Source organism: Zootoca vivipara, chromosome 10 (assembly GCF_963506605.1).
Source record: "Zootoca vivipara chromosome 10, rZooViv1.1, whole genome shotgun sequence".
In the NCBI taxonomy this organism is placed as follows: Eukaryota; Metazoa; Chordata; class Lepidosauria; order Squamata; family Lacertidae; genus Zootoca; species Zootoca vivipara.
In genome coordinates, this window is record NC_083285.1 from 44516619 (window position 1) to 44542825 (window position 26207).

The window sequence follows — 26207 nt, forward strand, 5'->3', positions numbered from 1 at the left end:
TGACCTCCACCAATGGCAGGGAAGCCCCTGCAATGAGAAAAAACTAAGTGAACCACCCAAATGGCAAGTAAGTGGAAGCTACCATTCATGGTATCTCTGCTACCAGTAGCATTTCAGGGGAAGGGCTGGACTGGGTCTCTACAGGATCTGCTGGAGCTGGATCCTGAGCTGGTCCTACTGCTGTCATTTGTTGACAGCATGCCGGATCTGGGCCTTCTCTTAGTTCTTTCTTTCTTATTAATAGCTTTTAAATACAAAAAACCAGCAAGGATCATACAGGTTTTGATACAAAGGAACTAAGGAAAACTGGGTAAGCACAGGGTTATTTACGGGTGATATAGAAGCGTGTAGTTCGCATACGAAATCCATCTATAAGCAAGACGAAAATACGTAGATTGACCTAGACAGGAAGGAAAAATCATAGATAATCAGGAAGAGAAGTTACACATAATTCCAAATAAACTCCAAATATTTTGGTACATAGTTTTTATGAGGATCATGTGACATATAATTAAAAAATGGCCACAAGCAGCTGCAAAATCTCTTGGATTGCCCTCACCTTATTGTACTTCCAAATTTTATGTTAATTTTTCAGAAACTGCAATAAAGGTTTTTTTTATTATTAAATATTGCATGTCTAAGTTTAGATTCTTTGCATCCTTCGAGTTCTGAGATATGGTGAAACTCACAGCCCACCAACATAAAAATGATCAAGTCCTTTGGATGAAGTTTATTAGCCCAATCGGGAAACACAGACAATCAATATCAATTTGGATTGTGCAGCACATCAGCATGTGGTGTCAGGCTCATTGCACATTAACACCGCTATCCAATTCCCCCCCACAACTGAGCAATACTACCTACCAGTTATGGAAGATCTGGGCCTTTTTGCTGCCCCAGCCTGAGAGCTGGTGGAGCAAAGAGCCATTTCCCCCCCATGGCCAGGGGTTTGGATTACTCTGTGATGTTAACTAGGTGTACCACTGCTATTGGGTGGGATACACCTAATGAGTCCTGTCATCAGAAGCCACGTGCAAGGATTTCCACTTGAGCAACAGGGTCCCGCCCTCCTCCCATGCCCCAGGCCCTCCAAATTGGGGTCAAGAGAACCCCAAGAAGAGCACACAGGAGGAGGGGAAGGAAGATAATTCTGTCTGGCAAGCTGAAATAAAATCAGAAGACGGTGACCTTGAATTCCAACCAAAGAATTATTATTATTTTTTTAAAAAGGGTGATATTCAATGCTAGTCCTACTCAGAGTATACTCACTGAAGTTAAAGGACATGAGTAATGTAGGTTCGTTAATTGCACTTGGTCTCCTCTGAATAGGGCTTAGCTGAATACCACTCGTAGATTTTAAACTGTCAGATCACAATATTGGAAGCACAGCGTTTATTATTATTTTTGTACCATAAATCCATTGTAGTTGCTCTTTGGTTGCCGCCATTTTCTCTCCAGATGAGGCTTCTGTTAAGGAGGTCCTAACTCATTTCCCCAGCTCTCAGAACCTCAATACCATTTTGCTGAGAAAATGAGATCCTTTCCCCGACTAGTGCTATCATCGCTAATGTGATTACTATGCAGAAGGTAATTGGCAACTGTTGTCAGCACCCTCTTGGGTAGTGCCTGGGAGGAGAATAATGACCATCAACAAACTCCCCTACCAATGCCATTATCTGACTTTGCTTGATGAGCACTCCCTCGCCTGGTTTTGCTTATCAATAATCTTACTCGGTATTCAACAATGAAATGCCTGTTGTTGTTTTTTAAATGAAGTTAATACAACTTTGAACCACTGATTCTACTTTGCTCTGTGCTTTCTAGCTAGTGGAACAGGAAGGAAGGAAGGAAGTCCCTTCACTTTACAATTCCAGCTCAGGCATGCTCAGCCAGTGCCTGCAAGCTGCCTTTTCAGGTCCTACTTAGGGCTGCAATTGGCAGAACGTCCGATAAACTATTGGGGAAAGCAGTTGCCCAAATGCATTGTGGGTCTGAGATCTGGAGCAAGGGTAAACAAGCTTCACTGGAAGTACTACAAATAGTTTTGTTTTTAAATCTAGAACTATCCACAGCAGTCCTGCAGAGAGCAGAAGAGACCTGTATCTTCTACGAAATCAAGAGGTAGTAAAGGGAGTGATTCAGTCTTGGTGCACAACTAGGGGATTACAGACAGATCTGTCAGGACAGAACATGGCAATATTCAACACTTGTAGAGCAGGGTGGGGGAATCTATGGCCTTCCAGAAGTTGGTAGATTACAAGTCTCATCAGCTCTGACCATTGTTGGCTGGAGCCGATGGGAACTCGAGTTCAACAGTATCTGGAAGGCCACAGTTTCCGCACCCCTGCTGCATTTATTTATTATTATTTATTTTAATAATTTGTTATTGTTGTTGTTTAGTCGTTTAGTTGTGTCCGACTCTTCATGACCCCATGGACCAGAGCATGCCACTGCCTCCTGCAGTTTGGTCAGACTTATGTTGGTAGCTTCGAGAACACTGTCCAACCATCTCATCCTCTGTCGTCCCCTTCTCCTTGTGCCCTCCATCTTTCCCAGCATCAGGGTCTTTTCTAGGGAGTCTTCTCTTCTCACAAGGTGGCCAAAGTATTGGAGCCGCAGCTTCAGGATCTGTCCTGAATAATTTATATACTGCTTAATGCAGTAGTTTTGACGTGTTGTACGATGAAGTCACAAAGGAGATACAAAGGATGAAATCAATAAAATTAACCACACAATCAGAAAAGTTTACTTAAAATGTCTGCTGGGAAAAAAGAGAAAAGACTTCACCAGGCAGCTTAAGTTTAGTAGCAAGGCAGGCCTGCTTGTTCTCAATCAGGAGGGAAGTCCGCAGAGTTGGGCCCATGATGCTCAAGGCATGGTTGCTGGTCATTGCGAGCTGTGCGACTGACCGGTGGATGGCCACTAACAGCAACTCTGCTCACGACCTCCGTGATTAGGCAAGGACATTAGGAATCATGCAGTCCAATCACACTGGACCCAAGTTCTTAAGGGCCTTGCAAATTATGAACCTTGAAATTGGACTCGTACCATATGGGCAGCCAGTGCTTTTAATCACCAGAGTTATTTGCTGGTGGTAGTCTGTCCTCTCACAAGTAGTCTAGCTCCAGCATTTTGCACTGGTTGGAGCTTCCAGACCAGCCCTAAGTGTAGCCTCACAAAGAGCGTACTGCAGTAATAAAGTCTTCACATTCCCAAACAGGGCTGTCTTAAGCATATGTGGCACCAGGGTGCAAAGATCTGCCTGCCCCCCCCCCCCAGTTGCCCAGTCCCAGGAGGGCAGGAGGACGGAGCTGGCTGGCCGCCTCAGCATCTTGCTGGCTTGGTTGCTCCTGAACATGCGTAGAAGCGACTTCTGGTGCTGCGCCGCTGCTGATCCCGCATTTTTCAGCGAGAGACTTGGCAGCTATGACTCTGGGTATCTCTGTGAGGTCTGTGCCCGCAGTTGAATAGCGTCCGTTCCCAGGACTCATCTCCCCTCCCTGCTACTGGGCCCTGCAACCATTGCTGCTTCTTCCACCACTTCACCTGGCTGTGAAGATAGGAACATGTAAAGCTGCCTTTTATAGGCTTGTTCGCCCATCTACTCCAGCAATGCCTGCTCTGACTGGCAGAAGCTCTCCAAGTTCCTTCACAAGAGGAGCCCAAGGTCCCTCTAGTCCAGCATCCTGTTCTCAACAGGTTCTTCTCAAAGTTGTTGGACTCCCAATTCCAATGAGCTAGAATGGCCAGTAAGACAGAGATTACTGGCCAATGGGCAGGCTCTTCCCTGGACTCAACTCTTGGGCCCCAGGCTCTCAGCCTGGTGCCTCTAAGAGCCTGGCACCCGGGTGCCCCGCACCCCTAGCGCCTATGGGTAAGACGGCCCTATTCCCAATGCATGAATTAGGATCCCTGTCCAAGAATGTCTGTAGTTTCTGTACTAGTCATAGTTGGTAAAAGGCACTGCTAGCCAGGCTCTTTGAGCCTCCAGTGACAAAGATGCACCCAGTAGACTACCAAACTATGAATCTTTTATTTCAAAGGGAGTCCAACCCCACCCAGAGCAGGTAACTGGGCAATGTCTGTCTTACCTTGTATCTCAACGCCTGGGGTGTCTAATTCAAGATATCCCGGCATTCTTGATGAGCATGGTTGTATCCAGTTTTATTATATGGTGCAGCAGCTAAGAAAATTTGAGCAAATATCTTGAAGGAAATACCAGTGAATTGCAAAGGTGATTCACGAGCGAGCTAAGTCAAGCGTAATCACTAAGAGTCTTTTTAAAGGATTTATTTTAGCAATGCCTTTTACATTAAATGAGAATTGGGAAGCTCAATTGGTCATGGTTTTTTGCCTTCCAGACATTTTACTTTTTTTATTTTTTTAAAAAAGCTACCGTTTGCAATGGCCTGTGGCTTCAAGCAATAAACACTGACTGAGTTCCTGACTGCCTCTCACTAAAATGGCGACTCTTTGGAGCCAGCAGACTTAAGACAGTCATTGCAGCAAGCCTTCCGCTGTTCACTGTGCACTCATGATTTAAAACCACGGTGAGCTTTCCCTTAACTAGGCTATTCCCAGCCCACTCTCTAAATCATGGGTTGCTACCATGGCTAGCACCATAGGAGCACATTTGTCCACAGAAGCCTTCCCTGGCCCCCGCAGGATCTTGCCCCTGAGCCCCTCTCTGCTGAAATGAGGTTTGTATGAAGTCTTTTGTTGCACGCATGCACACGTGTGTGCATTGTTGTGGTGCATGTGCAGCTCCAGTGCATGTTTGGCGCAACAGTTTCTCTCGTCTGCAAATGTGCCCAAAGGCCTGAAAATGTTGGGGAGCCCAGCTGGATTATCACAATGGGCCCTAAATGGGGCTGCCCTTGAAGATGACCCAGAAACTTCAGCTAGCCCAAAATGGAGTAGCCAGATTACTGGCTTTGGTTTTAAAACAGCTTCATTGGTTGCCAGTTCATTCTGGGGGGTGCAACTCAAGGTGCTCATGTTAGTATTTAAAGCCCCAAGACCCCAAATATCTGAAATAACACCTCCTTCCCTACAAACACTCTTAGGTGTCAAGAGACTGGCAGAGGCAGCCAACTTGGAAGTGCTCTGTGTGTGGGGGGGGGGCAAGAAAGGACATTCTCTGTGGCAGCCCCTAAGTCGTGGAACTTCCTCCCCATAGAGGTGTCTCTGGCACCTTCACTATACAGTTTTCAGTGAATGTTGAAGATGCACCTCTTTATCCTGGCTTTTTATCCTTGAGATGCATACTTTTAGGACCCACCCTATTCTTGTGTCTGTGATTTGTTTTAAACTGTTTTTAACGTTGCATTTTAAATTGTTGTGATGTGCCCTGGGACCTTTGGGTGAAACGTGGGTTAATAAAGATAATAAAAACTGGCTTATTATATTCATGTCATCCCCCACCCCTGCACAATGACCCAGGGAGGTAGATAGCTGAGAGAAAGTGACGGGCTGAATGTCACCCAGGGAGCTTTCATGGCTGAGTGGGCATTTGAACCCAGGTCTCCTTCAGTTCTCTTCCGACACCTTAGCTGCCAAGTACCCCGTTTTTTGCAGGAAACCCCCGAGTTTTAATCTGTTCCTCGTTGTTCTCCCGAATGGAGAAAAATCCCAGAAATCCCCCGGATTTCCAACCTGCCAGGGAGCCTCCATCTTGGGTGCTGCTTTGCCCATGTTTGGGCACCGGAAATAGGGCATAGCGGCACCGGAAGTTGCTTCTACGCAACTTCCGGTGCTGCGCCGCTGCTGATCCCACATTTTTCAGCAGGAGACTTGGCAGGTATGCACTACACTGAACTGCTGCAGAGCATTGCTGTGGTACGGAAGACTTGGAGATGTACTGCACAAAAATGCCCTTTGCACTGGGGAAAGGGCTCCCATCTTTGTCTTGTTGAGGGTGTAAGCTTGTCTGTGTTTGAAGTTGTTTTAAATAAATCAAAATAGGTCCAGGAACCCACCCAGAAAGCATTTCTCCTTTTCGCATTAGGTGATCGCGTAATCATCACAAACTGCTCTGCAGAGTACAGCCATCCAGCACTTTCTTGCAAAATGGCGGCGGAGTTTGATACCTTTTTGGTCAGCGGCCTAAGGTGAGCAAATGTACTTGAGTTGGGAGATGTGACATGGGATGGAGTCCATTTCTGTCCAAGTTTAGTGAGATTGTTTATTGACATATGAATGTTGTCAATATAAGTAAACACTTGTGCTCCATAGTTGGCTTTTTGTGGTCTCGTTATCCAAAGCTCCATTCAAACTGTAGTTTGCCTCTGCAAAATTGTCCTAGGAGGGAGCCACTAATTGGAGCCATCTGAGATCACTCAGGAAATGCAAACGGTATTTAGCATAGGTAGCATAGGGAGCCAGCTCCCTCTGTTCAACATGCACTACAGAGCAATTGTCTGCTTGCTCCAGGTGCTGAATGCCAAGGTTAGTAAATTAAACTGTGTATGACAATGAGTCGGTGACAGAAGTGCAGTTGCACCAACCATGAATCAAGTGGAGCCTAGACTTAACTGGTGGGATAGATGCCAAAAAACTGTTCAACAGCTGCCAACAACAGCTAACTATGACAGGGCAGTCTGGTCCATTAGGGCAAATGGGACACCACTCAGGCAACTCAGTCTGCGCTCAGCCAAACACCAACTGCTTGTCTTCTTTCTTACAATTTGTGTGAGTGTGTGCTTGCGTGCCTGTGCCTCTTGGCTGTGGCTCCACTCACTGTTGTTGTTCTCCCTGCCTTCCACCCTACCAGTCCCAATGGCCATTGTTATGGAATCAAGTTGAAATTATATTCTCCTCTTGAATCTACCGTCTGTGCATTTCTCCTTCTCCTTCTCCAGCTGGTTTTGCCACCTTGATGACGACAACTACCTGAACCCACAAGCTCTACTCAAGCTCTTGTCTTCTTATTCTCCGGACCAAGATGTGTATATTGGGAAGCCCAGCTTGAATAGGCCCATTCGTGCCTCAGAAGCTTCGCCTAACAATCAGACAGTAAGTCCAAGCCCTTTACTTCAGGAATAAACAGCAGGTTAGCTAGGAATTCTAAGGGCAGCTAGGTGAGCTTCTGCACCCCAAAAACAACAACAACATGCATGCTGAATACCCAACATCTCCATTTCCCCTCTTTTCAGAAATCAGTGTATTTTTGGTTTGCTACTGGAGGTGCTGGATTCTGTATCAGCAGGAAGCTGGCCCGGAAGATGGCTCCCTGGGCAAGGTGAGCAGTGACCACTAATAGATCTTGTATGAATGTTTCTCATTTCACATCTTCCTGAATGGCTGGAGAGGGGAACCTGTGGCCCTCCAGATGTTGTTGGATTCCAGCTCCCATCAGCTCCAGCCAGAATGGCCAGAGGTCAGGGACAATGGGAACTGTAGTTAAACAACCTCTAGGAGACCACTGGTTCCCCATCCCTGTCCAATGCTGTGACCGCTGCCCCAAATCGCATCTTTGTGGCCAGCGCTGTCTGCAGATGTGAGATCAATTTCCCAAGTGATGAGTTTCGAGTTGGTTTCTCCTGATTCATTTATTAATTTGATTGCCACCCTTTATCACATGTGACCCCATGGCACTCTCCAAGCATGGGCATGAAAACTTTATGCAAATCTGTATTACACGAATGTGCCCCCCCCCCCGAGTCTTTTAGAACAACCCTGTTCACAACAGATTCAACAAATTCTCAACAAATCATGGTCACTGCCTTGTCATGGTCAGGGTCTGCATGCCTTCAGTAACGTCTGAATTTGCACATAGATCCATGACGCACGGCAGACCTGATGCTTGCCTTCTCTGTGGTTGGCACCCCAACTGTGGAACTCCCTTTCCTCAGAGGTATGTCTGTTGCCGCTTCTGAAAGCTTTGCACCACCGGCTGAAGTTTCAATTGGAGGAGGCCCACTTGTGTGGTATGGTTTGGTTTAAATTTGGGTTTCACTTGTTCTATTGTGTTTTTTATCATTTTCATGCCCATGCTTGGAGAGTGCCATGGGGTAGAATCAGGTCTCTCGGTGGTGGAGTAACAGGCTGTTGGTAGTCTGTTCCTGTGAGCAGGTTAGCTGCTGCCTTCTGTACTCATTGCCACTGCTAGCAGTGGCGGAGATAGCTGCTTGGGCACCCAGAGCAGGGGGGGGGGGAATGATATGCCCATGGGGGTGGGGCAATCTGCCTGGGGGGGATGCGATCGGCACCACAGTGATCCGGCAGGATGTGTGTGTGTGCGATCAGTGCGGCATCGATCCGCTCGGGGTGTGTGTCTTATCAGCGCAGTGGTGTGATCAGCGCAGAAGGGGTGGGATCGGCACCACGTCAATCCACCCGGGGTGCAATCAGCGTCGCGCTGATCCTCCGGGGGGATTTAGTCACTCCCCTCAGGGATGACACCCGGGGTGGACTGCCCCCCACCCCCTTGCTACGCCCCTGGCTGCCAGACCAGATACAAGGGCAGCCCCTTGTATCATCGCATCTTGAGGCTACCAATGCATGGGTGACTGTGGTCAGGCTGCCGTGGTCCAGGAATGGTTGCAAGTGGCGTACCAGCCAGAACTTACAAAAGCACTCCTAGACTCAGAAGTCACTTGGGCCTCTAGGGATAGTGGTGGATCAATGGATACCCACAGGCTAAACATCAGGAAGAACTTTCTGGCAGTAAGAGCTGTTAGGCAGTGGAATGGTCTCCCTCCGGACGCTGTGGACTCTACTTCCTTGGAGGTTTTTAAGAAGAGGTCGGATGGCCTTCTGTCATGGATGCTTCAGCTGAGATTCCTGCATTGCAGGGAGTTGGCCTAGATCAGGCATGTCCAACAGGTAGATCGTGATCTACTGGTAGATCACTGGACATCTGTGGTAGATCAGTGGCTCCCCCCAAAGAAGCTAAAAAACTTTGGCTGCCCTAAAAAAACTCAACATCTTTGCCCTGAACCCCTAAAAAACAGGGCTTTCCTTCCTAAAACAAAAAGCTCAACGTCGCTTTCTTGCCTAAAGAAGCTCAACAACTTTTATGTGAACCCCCCAAAACAGGGCTTTCCTTCTTAAAAAAAAAAGCTCAACAACTTTGACCTGAACCCCAAAAAGGTGGGGGGGGGGGTAGATCACTGCCAGTTTTTAACTCTGTGAGTAGATCGCTGTCTCTTGGAAGTTGGCCACCCCTGGCCTAGATGACCCTTGGGGTCCCTTCAGACTCCACAATTCTATGATTCTATGACTGTTACAACAAGTATGATATGTTTTGGGCCTTTGGCAAGCTCTTAGAACTCTCCAGTGGTTAAAAAAAAGAAGGAAACTGATTTGAAAACAGGTGCAGACTTTCTAAACGGCAAATGAATATGCACGACGTTGGTCAGCCAAAGGTGATGGCAACCTTTGTTAGAAAACCATATGTTTAGGGGAAAAGTCATTCGGTATAGAGCAGGGATGGGGCACATGTGGAGCTATAAGTTGTTGTTAAACTCCAGCTTCCATTAACCCCACCAGGCATGGCCAGTGGTCAGGTATGATGGAAATTATAACCCAATAATGATCTGGAAAGCCAAGGGTTCCCTTCTCAGTCCCTGATGCAGAGTGATATTAATGCACATCGGTCAATCTTCATTGTAATTTGAAGGTTGTGTTATTAGTAGTATAAGTATTTTTGATCTCAAAGCACAATGTTTACATAAGATGAAGAAAAATCGACAAAATATATATGAGATGAAAGCAGGGAATACACCAAGGAGAAATAAAAACAGCTGTTTCAACAATAAAAAAGTTACAAAAACAAAACATGTGGTTGAACATTACCATTAAATTTTTCATTCCAGTAATGCATAAACAATGCCCAGTGTTCTACAAACTTGTTATCTAACTGGCATCTTTCCCAAACCCTTATATAATATGTCAGTTCAGTCATTTTGGCTATTTGCCCAATCTTTTCCTCACAGCCGTTAAACTTGGAAATGGTTGCCCTTTTCCTCTTAGTTGCCAAATTAATCCTGATTGCGCACAAAAGGTTAATAATAAATTCAAGATCACGTGTCCCAACCTTTCTAGGTATACCACAAAAGATAGAATTGTTTGTGAATCAAACGGTAATTGGTAATCTATAACATGTTCTACTATCCTAAATTATTGCTTGCCTGCCAATATATTTGTATTTTGGGGCAACATGACCAATTATGAATAAAATCAGCTGGAACGGAATCATCCCACTAGAAATCTAAAACACACAGATACACATACATGCCCTAAAGTAGCTCAAAAGGGATCTGATTGCACTGATCCTTAATTTTATATACATTTTCTTTCAAGTTCACACAGAATAATTTTGAAGGAACATTGTCCCAAATCTAATTCCATGCATTTCCTATGAATGTTTGAATCTTTCCCCTATTTTCTTTGGTACCACTGAATTTTGTTTTGATTAACATCCAACACCAATCAAGGCCCATAGCTGCCAAGTTATCCCTTTTTTAAAGGGATTTTCCCTTATGCTGAATAGGCTTCCTCGCGAGTAAAGGGAAAACTTGGCAGCTATGTCAAGGCCCCAATGGCACTGGCTACCAATTTGTTTCTGGGCCCAATTCAAAGTGCTGGTTTTGATCTATAAAGCCTTGAGGACCACAGTACCTCAAGGACCAACTCCCCCTTTCTCTCCCCATATGAACCAACCCAGACCCCATGATCAACATTTGAACTCTTCTTTGTTTGCCTCCTCTACGTGAGGTCCAGAGGGTGGCAACACGAGAACGGGCCTTTTCTGCAGTGGCTCCCAATTTGTGGAATGCTCTCCTCAGGGAGGGTTGCCTGGCACCTTCATTGTTGTTGTTTAGTCGTTTAGTCGTGTCCGACTCTTCGTGACCCCATGGACCACAGCACGCCAGGCACTCCTGTCCTGCACCGCCTCCCGCAGTCTGGTCAAACTCATGTTTGTAGCCTCGAGAACACTGTCCAACAATCTCGTCCTCTGTCATCCCCTTCTCCTTGTGCCCTCCATCTTTACCAACATCAGGGTCTTTCCCAGGGAGTCTTCTCTTCTCATGAGGTGGCCAAAGTATTGGAGCCTCAGCTTCACGATCAGTCCTTCCAGTGAGCACTCAGGGCTGATTTCCTTCAGAATGGATAGATTTGATCTTCCTGCAGTCCATGGGACTCTCAAGAGTCTCCTCCAGCACCATAATTCAAAAGCATCAATTCTTCGGCGATCAGCCTTCTTTATGGTTCAGCTCTCACTTCCATACATCACTACTGGGAAAACCATAGCTTTTCATTACATTCATCACATAGCACCTTCATTACATTTCTTTAGCTGCCAGGCAAAAACATTCCTCTTCTTCCAGGCCTTTGGCTAATTAAACTAGAGCCTTTTAAACTGTGTCTGTGAGGGTATTGTTTCGTTAGTTACTATAGTATGTATTTTGGCTTCCTATATGGTAAACCACCCTTTGATCCTTGGATGTTGGGCCGTATAGAAATATTCATCAACATCATCATCATGAATGACCAAATATTTGTTTTTAGTCTCAGAAGGAGATATTTACCTTTCCCACTGCAGAGCAAACTAAGAGTCTTGCACACACTATGCCTGATATCTACACAAGAAGACAATGTCAGAGGGTCAAGGCCCTTTCGTGTTGCCCTTTGCTATGGCTCACTGGCATGCATGCTAAGGAGGAAGTCCTTCAGGACGTCCTCCCCAGTGACCACTAAAGGAAAAATAGAAGATAACGATGTCCAAGTCAGGCAGTCAGGGCTTCTCTCGCCATGTACTTCCTCCCACAAATAGATTTGATGTTTTATCCCTCCTTCAAACTAGTTTGATGGCTTGCCCCTCTAAAATGCTGTGTGCTTAACAAATACCATACCTGAAAATCCTGGGGTGAGGAAAGCCGGAAGATCTTACACTAGATGTTCTTTTTATGGCAGTGTATTTCCATTATACACAATTCTTCCTAATTAAATTATAGCACTTCAACAATTTAAAATTTCCTAACAGTCCTAAATCAGGCAGGACCTTATAAATATTGAACAGATGCTAATGGTGAGACATTTGACTCAGTTTAGGTCTATAAATCTTCCCCGTCTCCCATACAACTAATATGTACTAAAGGACAGCGTATTTTCTTTAAATTTTACTCTGTCTTATGGCATAATATAATAAATAGTTCAGGGGAAGGGAATTTTTACATCCTAGTGTCCCAATTCTGTGCTTTTATCAGTACCAAACATTCCCTTGCCGCTGCTAAGGGTGATGAAAGGTAGCAAAGAAAAAGATTTGATACAGCTAATTGCCTGCTCCCAACTCTACTGTATGTGGTGAAGACTCTCATTTTTTTGCCTCCAGCCTGAATGAACTTAGTAATATATTGTTGGCAGGTCTTCAGTTTACAGTTATCAGTATAGATAGGAAGAACCATAAATAATGGTTTGACAATATTATTATCTTTACTGTACAGATTGTTCCAAACCATTAAATCTTTAAATTAGCCCGTAACAGAAACTTCTGCATTTCCTTAATCACATTAACGTTATTATCCTCAAACAACCTATTCAAGGAATTGGAAGACTATATTTCAGGTATCTGATGTCATTAGTTTTCCAGGAAATTTCAGAAAGCAGGTGTGCTTCAACTTTCATTTGTTTCTCTGTGTTTAATACCAGAATTTTTGATTAAAACCCCCCAATCTCATAACAAGATACTTCATTGAAAGAAGTAGCAGGCGAAGTTATTGTAGTGAATTTTCATTCCTCTGGTAAAGTCCATCTTTACTGTCCAGTCCAGAGGATTTATTAATTTTAGCATTTTTCATCACTTTCCCCCTAGTAAATAATGACTTCTGGTTCTATTGCATTTTTAGGAATGAAATACTTTACTTAAAATATCATATATATTGTCTAGATGACTATGAGCACAAGCCTAACCAAACCTATTAAGAAGTACCCGGTAAGTCATATTGAAGCAAATGGGGCTTTCTCCCAGCTAAGCTGGGTTGGGACTGCAGCCTCAACAAACGCTTCAGATATGTTGCACAAACAGCCCCTCCATTTTTGCAAGACGAGGAGTCATTTCCTTTGCTACTTTGATTGCCAGGATTTTTGCCAGCCTTTCTCAGATTCTGTACAGCCAATCTTCCAGTGATTTAGGGCCCCATAACACAGAAAGGGGAAGCGGGTGGCACTGTGGGTTAAACCACTGAGGCTAGGGCTTGCCGATCAGAAGGTAAGCAGTTCAAATCCCTGTGATGGGGTGAGCTCCCATTGTTTGGTCCCTGCTCCTGCCAACCTAGCAGTTCGAAAGCACAAAGTGCAAGTAGATAAATAGGTACCGCTCCGGCGGGAAGGTAAACGGCATTTCTGTGCACTGCTCTGGTTCGCCAGAAGCGGCTTAGTCATGCTGGCCACATGACCTGGAAGCTGTACGCCAGCTCCCTCGGCCAGTAAAGCGAGGTGAGCGCTGCAACCCCAGAGTTGTCCGCGCCTGGACCTAACAGTCAGGGGTCCCTTTACCTTTAACATAGAAAGACCCTATGCATTCTCCTCCTATAAGCTCTCCTCTATAGCTTCTTCCCTCACTCATGAGCAGTTGGGGGGGGGGCACAAGAATATGGCAGTGGCAGAGCCCCACTCTCTCCCTCCATGTGATCACAATGGTGTGAAAGATATTGACCCACTTCTGTTGCAATACATTCAAAGCTTTTCCCATGGTGTGACTATACTATACCAGTTTTTGCCAACTAGTTATTCTCCAGATGTTTTGGACTACAACTTCCATCAGTCCCAGTCAGCTGGCTGGGGCTGATGGGAGTTGTAGTTCAAAACATCTGAAGCGTATCAGATTGTTGAAGGCTGCGTTATTCTGTTCTCTTATGAGGATCATGCCGATTTTAAATGGATCGGTTCCTCCAATTTCCCCCAAGCTTTTTGCTCTCTTTAAAAAACACCAAACCTTCTGCTTGCTGATTTCTTTTCCTTTTTTATTTATTGAAATAAACTGAAAGTTTAATTAACTGCCCTGTCACCACTGACTTCTCTCTATCCCAAATAACAATATGTCTGGATGTGTGTTGGTTTAAGATACTGCTGAATTTCTTCCTTGGTAACATTCTTAAGCAATAGAGTATTTAATTTCCAAGACTGAAATGAAATGGTATGCCCATCTTTCAATTACAGTATATTGTTATTGGTGCAAGATTTGCATAAAGCTGAGACTCTTACCTTAACATCTACTGTTTGTGCTAAAACACCCACTGTGAAGGGACAAAATGTGAGTAATGCAGTCAGGTCAATGGATAACAGCATCTCCATGAATCAACAGGCTAAAAAATCTCTCGATTCTAGATTCTTCATAATACTTCTGGAAACATTCCAACCAGAGAGACCACATCTTGATTTGTCCAAACTCAGTGGATTTATCCAACATGAGTCTGTTGCGATCCCTTCCTACAATCATCTCACCCTCAACAAAATTTTGCAGGCATTGAAACAGCCCTGGATTCCCTCCCTCTCCTTTGTATCAACAATTAGATATATAAATACATCCTAAGGTGTTGTTTTGATCTACTACATATGTGCCTTTCACAAATTGTCTATTCTCATATGCAAAAGAATATATTTTCTTTTCTTTTTTTAAAAGACCAATTTGACATGTATTTTTAACAATTGCTGCTCTCCTTTTTAAATAAAATAGGCTGCAAAAACGACTCCTAACTTTCATGTTAATTGGTTATGAACAGCACTGGGGCAGATTTAGGCACTTTGTAGATTTTGTACTTCCAAAATATGGGAGAACAGCCATTATTATTTCTTTGTCCCAACATCCCCCAGGGCCACTGAAAATCTATTTTGTGTCTAGCAGAAACTAATCCCTGGGGTCCACCAAGACAAAGGGCAGGTTATAAACAAACAAACAAACAAAAAGAAACAAATTAAGGCTGCAGTCTTAACCTACCAACTTGCTATAAGTCTTATTGAATTCAGTTTCTGAATAAAGAGCATATAGCAGAGTTGTGGAACCTTCAGCCCTTCAGATGTTTCTGGACTTCAGCTTCCATCATCCATGTCCATTGGCCATGTTGGCTGGGGCTGATGGGAGTTGGAGTCCAACAACAATTGGAGGGGCATCCTTTCCCCCAACTCTGGAATAATAACATTGGCTGAAATAATTCAGTTCAGCCAATGAACTGAATTGTGGGCCTCCAGTTGTTGTCAGATCCCAGCTTACTTCAGGCTCCACAGCATGGCCAATGGTGAGAGATGATCATAGAATCATAGAGTTGGAAGAGACCACAAGGGCCATCCAGTCCAACCCCCTGCCAAGCAGGAAACACCATCAAAGCATTCTTGACATATGCCTGTCAAGCCTCTGCTTAAAGACCTCCAAAGAAGGAGACTCCACCACACTCCTTGGTAGCAAATTCCACTGCCGAACAGCTCTTACTGTCAGGAAGCTCTTCCTAATGTTTAGGTGGAATCTTCTTTCTTGTAGTTTGAATCCATTGCTCCGTGTCCGCTTCTCTGGAGCAGCAGAAAACAACCTTTCTCCCTCCTCTATATGACATCCTTTTATATATTTGAACATGGCTATCATATCACCCCCTTAACCTTCTCTTCTCCAGGCTAAACATACCCAGCTCCCTAAGCTGTTGCTCATAAGGCATCGTTTCCAGGCCTTTGACTATTTTGGTTGCCCGCTTCTGGACACGTTCCAGCTTGTCAGTATCCTTCTTGAACTGTGGTGCCCAGAACTGGACACAGTATTCCAGGTGAGGTCTGACCAGAGCGGAATACAGTGGTACTACCGGGTATTACTTCCCTTGATCTAGATGCTATACTCCTATTGATGCAGTCCAGAATTGCATTGGCTTTTTTAGCTGCTGCATCACACTGTTGACTCATGTCAAGTTTGTGGTGTACCAAGACTCCTAGGTCCTTTTCACATGTACTGCTCTCAAGCTAGGTGTCTCCCATCCTGTATTTGTGCCTTTCATTTTTTTTCGCCCAAGTGTAGTACTTTACATTTCTCCTTGTTAAAATTCATCATGTTTGCTTTGGCCCAGTTGTCTAATCCGTTAAGGTCATTTTGAAGTGTGATCCTGTCCTCTGGGGTATTAGCCACCCCTCCCAATTTGGTGTCATCTTTATCCAAGTCATTGATAAAGATGTTGAAAGATCATTGAATGATGAGCGCTCTAGTCCAACAATGTCTGAAGAGCACCACATTGGCTAACCTTGATGTAGATGATGGTGTTATCAGCCTGCCTAACTTCTGTTGACCTCTGCCTTAGCAGTGCAAGCCCAGCCCCGGCGCTTCCATTAAGGCGAACTAGGCCACGGCCTAGGGCGCCAAAATGGAGGGGGCACTGACCAGGCCGCCCGCCGCCCACCGCCGCCCACCGGTGCTGCCTCAGGTCGCTATCCGGAGGCGCGCGGGTCTGGGGGCACCTCCTCTGAACAGCTGAAAGGCGGGCGAGGCAGCCCCAGGCTCGCGCTCCCAGCGAGAAGTTCTGGAGGTGCACGGGGAGCGGCAGAGAAGCGGCAGCGGCAGAAGGGCAAGCAGGGCCCGTCAGCCAGCATGATCAGCAGGGTCTTGCAGGCTGCAGTGGAGCAGAGAGCGGGAGGAGGCAGCCCCGCCCCCAGGCTCGCGCTCCTCCGGAGCTTCGCGCAGGGAGCGGCAGCCTGGGGCCGCCTCAACTGAACAGCTGAGAGGCGCGGCGAGGCGGCCCCAAGCTCGCGCTCCGGGCGCAAAGCTCCGGAGGCGCGCAGGGGGAGCGTGAGCCTGGGGCTACATCGCTGCACCTCTCAGCTGTTCAGTTGAGGCGGCTCAGCCTCCCACTCCCCATGCGAAGCTCCGCAGGCGCGCCGGGGCGTGCGTGCGTCATGACGCATGCACCCGGGGGGCATCAGAAAGTGTTTTGCTTAGGGCGCAAAAAGCCCTAGCACAGCGCCTGTGCAAACCTGCTTGTGTTTTCTCAGGAGCCCCATTGTATTCAGTGGTGCTTACTCCTAGGTAAAGGTGCATAGGATTGCAACCCAAGACTATTACAAACTACAGTAGTACCTTGGGTTACAAATGCTTCAGGTTACAAACGCTTCAGGTTACAAACTCTGCTAACCCAGAAATAGTACCTCGGGTTAAGAACTTTGCTTCAGCATAAGAACAGAAATTGTGCTCTGGCAGCACGGCAGCAGCAGGAGGCCCCATTAGCTAAAGTGGTGCTTCAGGTTAAGAACAGTTTCAGGTTAAGAACAGACCTCTGTAAGAAATTAAGTTCTTAACCAGAGGTACCACTGTACATATTTTTGAACTCCAATAGCAATGCCCATGCCAGGTCTTTTCTTCCTTTCTCTCCCTCATCCCATTTTGCTGAACATCCAGCCTGAGACATTCTGGAGAAGTCAAAACTTTGCCTACTATTTGTGATATTTTAGTTACCCCCCAATAAATGTATTAACCCACAGTAGTTTTCAGCACAGCTACTTCTCTCTCTCTCTCTCTCTCTCTTTCTCTCTCTCTCTCTCTCTGCATTCAGTTACCATCCCTCCCACTTCTAAATATGGATTTCCTGCAGGAGAAAACCCAGCAGCTTCCCTTCTCTTTTTGAAGTTTTAAACCAAATAATGAACTCATTAATTTTCATATTACACAGGAAGTGGGCCAGGAAAAGGAAGCTGCCCTGTTGAGGAACTTATTAGCACATTTGTCTCCTTTACACAGATTATTGATTCAGACATCTGATTTGCAGGCAAACGGGGTTCGAAAGGAATAGGGCGGATTTGTTGAGCATGCATTCTAAGAGTGAAAAGACAGCTGAATCTAGAGGCTCGGCCATCGACTGGTTGCAGTCAAGAGGACTACAAAGCTAGTATCGTTCATTGGCCTTCCCCAGCCTGGTGCCCTCCACATGTTGGTGGGCTATGTAGCTTTGCAAGAGTTCCCCCCCTAATGGATTGATGGATGCATAAATACAGGGGAAGCCTTTTTAATCCCAGAGAACAACTCTTAAGAACCAGAGCTAGAAGCTTCCTCCTGTTTGATTCTCTGAGCAAACATCGATGGGCCAAAACTAGGAGATGTACAAGAATTGAATGAAGCTTGACCTCCAAGTCATGATGGCTATATACCGTATTACTGCCAGGAATGTAGGCACATCATTATTATTACGGTACGTATTACTGAGCCAGACATGGGTCTATCTAGCTAGGTATTGTCTACACAGCCTGGCAGCAGCCATCCAGGATTTTCGAAGGGGGTTTCTCCCAATCTTACCTGGAGATGCTGGGGATTGAACCTGGAACCCTCTGCATGAAAAGCAGTGCTCTACCTGGGGAAAATTGCAGTCAAATCTGACAGAGCATATTCTTGTTACTTGGTAAGCTTTGGAGCTAATGACCCCAGAGCTGTATTGCTGATAGGCAGAGACTCAAACCATAGAAATGTAATTGGTAGAGAGGGCTCTGTGTGATGTCATTTCCTCCTCCTCTCTTGAGTGGGAAGAATCAAAGAAGTATTTCCTATTCCTTCCCTCTCTCTTTCTCTTCGACCAGCCATGCAGGAGGATGTCTGACTGTGCCAGGGGCTGGCAGGGCTTTGAAGAATGTGTGGTGGAGGTAGGGGACCAAAGGAGTGACCTATTCTCATCCACCACATTCAAGAAATCCAATAACAGAGTTGTGCACAATTGCACACAATTATCATTGTACAATGCTAATTAAAAATAGTATTTAAACCCAATAAAATGGCTATGATTGTAGTGCCATACAACTTGAGGCCACAATTACACAGATGTTTATGTATGTGTGCCACCTCTCAGCCCTACCTGCCCACCATGATGTAATTCGCATTCCCTGGGGAAACACGGGGCTTCAACCATCCCCACTGTCAGATTCCTTTCCTTAATTTTATGAAACGAATGTATCTGTCCTGCTTTATTTTCCAGTGGCAACAACTTCCTGATCACATCTGAGCTCATCCACCTCCCAGATGACTGCACCGTGGGCTATATCATTGAACGTAAGCTAGCCGGTCACTTGGTCCCTAGTGACCTGTTCCACTCTCACCTGGAGAACTTGCACGTCATCCAGGGTCCCCAACTTACTAAGCAGGTGAGATGATGCAGGAAACACCATATCTTGCCCTTGTTGGAGAGAGTGGGCACTTTCCAAATGAACTGTTTTTGAATGACAGTTCAGATGCATGAAATTGCCCCTCCGCTATGCATTTGTTGCCCAGAATCCAATCATCTCCTCTTGAAGTTGCACATCGGTCGCTGTGATATAGCATTTTCTCAGTCGAATTGGGATGTGTTGTATTTTGTACCTGGGGGTAACATAATTCTTTCCCCAGATGAACTCATCCATTGCTGCTGAGATTGCTGGGGCCAGCCTTACACTTTCCGCGACCGCCTGTGGCATGATATCTCCCCATCCATTATGTGTGACCAGATAGCCTGCTATTGTATTTGAATGGGGATTCGCAAGACTATCAAAATGCGGCTGGGGTTGTCTGGATAAGAGAGAGAGAGAGAGTGGAGGAGAGTCAGGAGAAGGAGAGAGGAGCAGGCAGGAAAGCAGAAAGCAGTCGTTCACATCATCTCCTCAGTAATTGTGACACTGATTGAATCAATCATGCATTATTTAGAGGAGGCTTTCCTGACAAATGCTTCCCCAGACACTTCTCTGCAATAATAGGCAAGGGGATGGAAAAGCAATTAACTAGCCAATAAAACTTCTGCCAGTCAAAGTCCAGGAAAAGGCAACTCCTCCACTCCAGAATAGAAGTCCTAGTGCCAATAAGTTGCCCTCTTCTCCTCTGAGGGCAGTGTCACCCAACCAGCAGAATCACAGAGTGAAACTATTGCTGGGCTGTACCATTTTAGAAAGCAGAGGGTAGGCCACACGTTTCAGGGGTGGGGAACTTGTGGCCCTCCAGATGTTGTTGGACTCCAGTTCCCATCACTCCCCTTCAGCACGGCCAATGGTCAAGGGTGAAGGGAGGAACACCTAGCAGCCAATGAAAAGGCTTGGTAAGTTAGAACACTTCTACTCTTGTTGCTGCTGTTGTTAAACAAATGTATAAACTGCTTCACAGCATGAAGCCACTGAAGCATTGTACAAGATAAAGATAGAAAATAACACAAAAATGCAAGCTTTAAAAACAATGAAATAATTGCAACAACCTCTGAAAGCACTAAAACAAATTCTTTTTTTAAAAAAACAACGACAACATAATCATTCCTGCCACTATGCTGTTAATATTCCATAAATGGCTGGGTCAGACCTTGTGGAAACCTTAAACAAAAACGTGTTCAGTAAGTAGCTAAACATCATGACACTAGGCACCTGTCTAGTTTTGGCAGGTGATTGATTCCAGAGGGCTGGAGCTGCGACACTAAAAGCCCAGTTTCTAGCACAAGCTAAGCATGCTCTCTCAGCAGTGCCCCATTATACCTGGTATAGCAGTTTCTATGTTGGTTTTTATAAAAAACCCAACACCAACAGCATGGGAGGGGGGAGGGCGGCAGAGAGGTTTCATCTTGAAGTGGTACACCCCAACTAGAACTGCCCCCATGTGATTCTGCTGGTTATGTACTTCAGCTCTTTAATCTGATCCCTTGCATGGCAATTGCTCGAAGGCAGAAGAGATGCGAAGAGCCTGGGAAAATAATGGCTAAACCTGTGTTCCCAACAAGTCTGCAGAACCTGGAGAAAATAGAGGTTACTAGAAACTACTCAGGCAGTGTAATTTGGCTTCGAATAGTTTTCAGGTAGCAGAATGCATGTGTGTGTAATAAATTTGAGAGGGCAAGAGACTCCTACCGCTGAGAAGTATCTTTGGCTGTGATGCGTAAAAGGAGCTTGTTGCCCACAGGCCATGTATATTCCTCACTCATCTGTCTTCCTTTCTGGTATTTCCTTGTAGGTCACTCTCAGCTATGGCATTTTTGAGAAGAAGCTCAATGTTATCGAGCTTTCTGGTCCTTTTTCTCCGCAAGATGACCCTTCCAGGTATCTCCCATGAGAGCAGATCGTGCTGTTAAGAGGGCCTGAAGGACAAGGGTAAAAAGCCTGAATAGAGCCGAACCGGGGGTACCAGCAGAGCATTGGGTAGGGACAATGCTGATGAGGAGCAGAAGCCGGGAGTCCTACGGCCAGAGCTGAGCCGAGCATTTCTGCTGCTCATGGTTTCCTCTCTTTTATCACCCTTTAAGCTCAGCTTTTATTGCAAAGTCTGGAACCGAAGCCAAACATTCAAGGTTATTCAGCCCCAAGGGGATGGGCAGGGCGTACTTTGGCTGAGGCGCCTATTATATCTACACAGGATTAGAGGGTGAGAAGCATCCATCTAGACATTTCGCTGCAGTGCAGTGTGAGAGCATCTGGTGTTGGATGGGGCACTGGGGAGCATGTGCTCCTCATATGCAACCCTTTCCCCATCTGCAGCAAGAGCCGTCCGTCTCTTTACATTCCTTCTCTCTCTCTCTCTCTCTCCCCCTCCTTTCTAGGTTCCGATCGCTTCACTGCCTTCTTTATCCAGACACTTCCTGGTGCCCACAGCCAGTCATCCTGTGAAAACTGCTCAGAAGCTCTCACCGTGAACGGTGGAGAAGAACATGAGAAGAGCCCGGCTGGACCAGGCCAAAGGTCTACCTAGCCCAGCCTTCCGTTCTCACAGCGGCCAAACAGATGCCCAGGGGCTGGCCACAAGCAGGACATCAGTGCAACAGTACACTACTGCTCCTGATCTCCATCAACTGATGGAGATGCATGAGGCAGTTCACAGCCATCATGGCTAGGAGCTCTTGATAGCCTTATCCATCACAAATTTGTTTCCCCCCCCCTGTAAAGCTGTCGAGTTTTCCAAATCCCTGTTCAACAGAGACCACAGTAGCTGCGTGTTGACTTAGCTGAGGACTTTATTGATTACTGAAGGAGGAGCTGAGGCAAGAGGGGAGATACATTAAAGTGTGTGGCAAGAGGATGGATTGAGAGCTGCTCTTCAAGTTATGTCAAATGAGGTAGTAAACTGCAAATATGACTACCCTTGGGCCAACTCAAATAACATCTGCTGTGAATCGTATCTCCTTACATGTACACTTTCATTGTGGGACTCAATTCATATGCCTTGCCTACATTATCGCTTTTCATTTTGTTGGACATATCACACTGATGCCCTGGCTCATCACATGTGATGCTCTACATGTGGCTGAAGATATGTTGGAATACGCAAGCCTGGTACTTCCCCTGAAAGCGTCACTTCACTGCTCTTGAACCTTGGGTTCACAGATGTTGCTGGACTACAAATCCCTTCATCCATGGTGATTGGCTGAGCTGGCTATAGCTTGTCAGGACCCAAGGTTCAAGAACACTGTTCTGTATGGTTTAGGGACCAGGGTCTTGTCAAATTATCATTCTACTCTTTCATTGACAGTAGCAGACAGTATCAGTTGTGTCACTGCTGCCTACTGGGATGGACAGGTGAGGCAGTGGGGAGATTGGGGCAGTGCAGATGCACCAGCAGGTGTGGCAGATTGTGTCTGCCAGAACATTTGCACTGCATGGGCTTTGCTGCCAACTTGCCCCTCCTCCTCTGCCTCTCAGGAAGCTGCAATGATGTGACGGATGGGTGGTTACCACCCACCACCCTGTCTCCTGCTGGTCATTGAGATAACCACCAGAGACTTCTCTGGGTGTACAATTTGCAAAGATTGATAACAGTCAAAGAAAAATCCAAGAGCAAAAAAAGATGTGAACCATGTCTCTTGTGCAGTTGTCCTCTATTTTTGCTTTCCTCCAGGTAACCTAAGGGAGGTTGTGACTAGAGGGAGTCTCTGGGGCCATAGGCCAGTGGAAGAGCTTCTGCTTTACATGCAGAAGGTCCCAGGTTCAATCCCCAACATCTCCAGGAGGCCCTGAGAAAGACTTCTGTCTGAATCCTTGGAGCATCACTGTCAACTCACTATATTACAGTGCCCCACCTTTGGAATGCTCTCCCCATGGAGACTCACCTGCCATTCTGGTACCCAGCTTTGTTTTCCTAGGTTTCGCCAGACATTGTAAGGCACTGAGAAAGTTGTGTTTTTATCTGCTGCATTTTTACTATTTTTATCTTTCATGGCCTGTTCAAATATTATTGTAAAAAATTGGAGTTCTTGCTGAAGTCCAGAAATAAACAGTAAATTGCAAGAACTTGGGCCAGGAGGAAGATGAATTTCAAATGAATCTTCAAAAGGTTTTATTTATGTAATGAAGAATTCAAATAGGAATCAATTCCAGTATAATAGGCAAATAAAAATAAATTCCAGTGAAAAAATCCCAGGACAAGGCCCTGTTTCGACAATTCTTCATCAGCAATGTTTTAATGGTCAGAGTGACCAAGTATGTTCAAATATTATTGCATTTAATGTTTGATTGTATTGTTCTGTTTTTATTGTGAGTCACTCTGGGAATGCACACTTGTTGAAGGTACCAGATGAACAAAATTAATCAATACATAAAATGTCCAAGAATGACTCTCTACCCACTGAAATCTGAAAAGGCACCATTAGTTGTATCTGCAGTAGCAGAGTGCAATGGGAGGCACTTTTGTTTCTCTACCAACCAAGGCAGCCTTCTCAGTTACACCCATATGTGCCCAACATGGCACAATTCAAGGTTCTGGCCTTGACCTATTAAGCCACAAGGATGTATGAAAAGCCTGATGGATCAGGCTAAAGTCTGGGTATCCTTCAGAAGTCCTGAACTGGGTTTTGGCAGAAGCAAAGTTAGGGGTGGTAATAATAATACTACTGGTAGCAACAATAATTTCTTTTAATTCAGTACTTTGCATAGGGTAGGGTTAGGCTGAGAGATGGTGACTGGCCAAAATGAGCATGATCACTCTGCCAGAATTTGAACCTGAATTCCAGCTTGACACCCTAATGACCTAACCACACTAGTGCCATTTGGATTTTGCACCTCAGGCACCAGATTGTTCTGGGCTAGCTCTGCCTCTTTGTGAATCAAATCTGTTGATTTTGATTTTAAACCACTTTCTAGGGATCTGGAGCTTTGGCTTTTCCTACCAACTTCTCAAGCACCAGATTTTTAAAGGGCTGCCCTTACTCTAACATTCTACGTGACTCTACACCTTAACATTTTGTCTCTAAGGAGCCTGTTCTTTCATCTGAGAAGTTTCTGGCGACAATCCTGGCCTTGTAACTTCCAGCTATTCCTCCCTCTGAGTACACAGAGGCATGTGAATCAAATAACAGGGCACTGATCAAAAGCCCTGGGAAAACGAAGCCTGCACTTCAATGAAATGTGAATCAGTGTGCGTTCTGAAGCTCTTGGTGTGAAATGAACCTTTTAAATAAATAAATAAATTTGAGTGAATGGATGGTGGAGAATTCATTTTTTATTTTTGGATCAGGAGAGAAACTTAACGCCTTTTGCAGAATAATCCAGTCTGTAAAAGGAGGTCCCTGTGTTTGGTCTGTCCAATGCTTTGAGCTCCAAAACTTTAAGAAGAACTTTCTTCTGGGGCTATTCAAGGGCTATTTCCCCCCTAAAAGACATGCACTGAGGAGAAGGATATCAATGACCACTAACCTGCCCACAGTGGAACTCCCTATGCACAAGAAAGCAAAGAACAAGAAAACTCCAATATTCATATAAAAAATTAGAGGTGCAATATACCACACATAGGGACCCAGGTGGCGTGGTGGTTAAACCACTGAGCCTAGGGCTTGCTGATCAGAAGGTCGACGGTTCGAATCCCTGTGACGGGGTGAGCTCCCGTTGCTTGGTCCCAGCTCCTGCCAACCTAGCAGTTCGAAAGCACATCAAAATGCAAGTAGATAAATAGGGAAGGTTTACCTACAGCGGGAAGGTAAACGGTGTTTCCATGTGCTGCTCTGGTTTGCCAGAAGCGGCTTTGTCATGCTGGCCACATGACCCGGAAGCTGTACGCCGGCTCCCTCGGCCAATAATGCGAGATGAGCGCGCAACCCCAGAGTCGGTCACGACTGGACCTAATGGTCAGGGGTCCCTTTACCTTTACCTTTTTATACCACACAAACAAACATGCCAATTACTATGAAATACCAATAATACTCCATTTCAGCTAAATGTAGCCTTTCTCCAATTTGTATAATTTGGGAAGAATTATGTTTGTGTTGAGCTTTAAGGAAGCATCTCTCCTTGAAGTTCAACATGAAAAGAATCTTCCATGAGGGACTAGGACTGGGTTAGGCAAACTCAGTAAAAGATTCCATTTGGGGCTTATCTACACTGAAGCAAAATGTGGATTTGCACCTGCCTGTCTCCCCATTAATGTAGGCAGGGTTGTATCTGCATGTCTTCCTTATCTCAGTGTTGTCCTGGACCTCCCCCCCCCCCCCGGTCCTTTAAATGTAGGTTTCCCCAATCCTGGTCATTTTGAATTTTCCAAGCATTGAGAAACACTGCAATTAAAGGGAAAGGTCTGTGATGATGCTGGAATGGGGAGGGCATCATGTGGGGAATGGGGAGGGGGGTTCAGATAGGGGCAAATCAATGTTCTGCAATGGTGCAGTCGGCTTTTAGTTGAAATGGGACTATTACTGGTGTTCCATTGGCATGGTTATGTATTGTCTCTATGTCAAACTGCAACGATGAGAATTGCACACACATTTTTGTAAAGTTTTGAGTTTGTTTTGTGACGACTACGGTATGTTCTGTGCCTCTGAATGCCAGTTGCTGGGAATCACAAGTGAAGTGAGTGCTGTTGTGCTGAGGTCTTGCTTGCTGGCTTCCCACAGGCATCTATAAGAAGATGATGTTGGATCAGATGGTCCTTTGTCCTGATCCAGCGGGGTGCTAGTATTTGTACTGTATTTGTTGGAAAATTTATTTTGCAAAGAATAAAGTGTACTAGGGAAAAATCTATGTAATGGAACAGCTACAAAATATTGTGACTCAAGTCAAGGTCACAGAAATGCTGGATCATTGCCTTGTTAACTTGTTAACTGCCTTTAAAAGTGAGCGTGTGTGTCTTAGACAGTGAGGGGGTGGAAGTTGAGGGTTGGCTGGTTGTATTGTTGTGTTGCCGTTGTTTTGCTAATTGAGAATATGGGAGTGTGAAGGCTTCAAGCAGATGTTGTCCAGAGGAGTTTGTGAGGACAGGCAAGCCATGAACTAAGAACCTATGCACTGCTATGAAGGAGTTTTGAAAGCAAAAGGACTAAACCCTCTCTTGG

General features: G+C 45.5%; 1 protein-coding gene across 1 annotated transcript in view; it reads left to right on the forward strand.

Moving 5' to 3' along the window:
• MFNG (MFNG O-fucosylpeptide 3-beta-N-acetylglucosaminyltransferase) overlaps positions 1 to 24363 on the forward strand; it is a 33089-nt gene extending 8726 nt beyond the window's left edge. The window contains exons 3-8 of the mRNA XM_035128320.2: positions 6008 to 6110; positions 6861 to 7014; positions 7155 to 7240; positions 18930 to 19095; positions 20912 to 20997; positions 21495 to 24363. Coding sequence (XP_034984211.2) covers positions 6008 to 6110; positions 6861 to 7014; positions 7155 to 7240; positions 18930 to 19095; positions 20912 to 20997; positions 21495 to 21561 — 662 coding nt within the window. The 3' untranslated portion in view covers positions 21562 to 24363. The remainder of the gene's footprint in view (positions 1 to 6007; positions 6111 to 6860; positions 7015 to 7154; positions 7241 to 18929; positions 19096 to 20911; positions 20998 to 21494) is intronic.
• The last annotated feature ends 1844 nt before the right edge of the window (positions 24364 to 26207 follow it).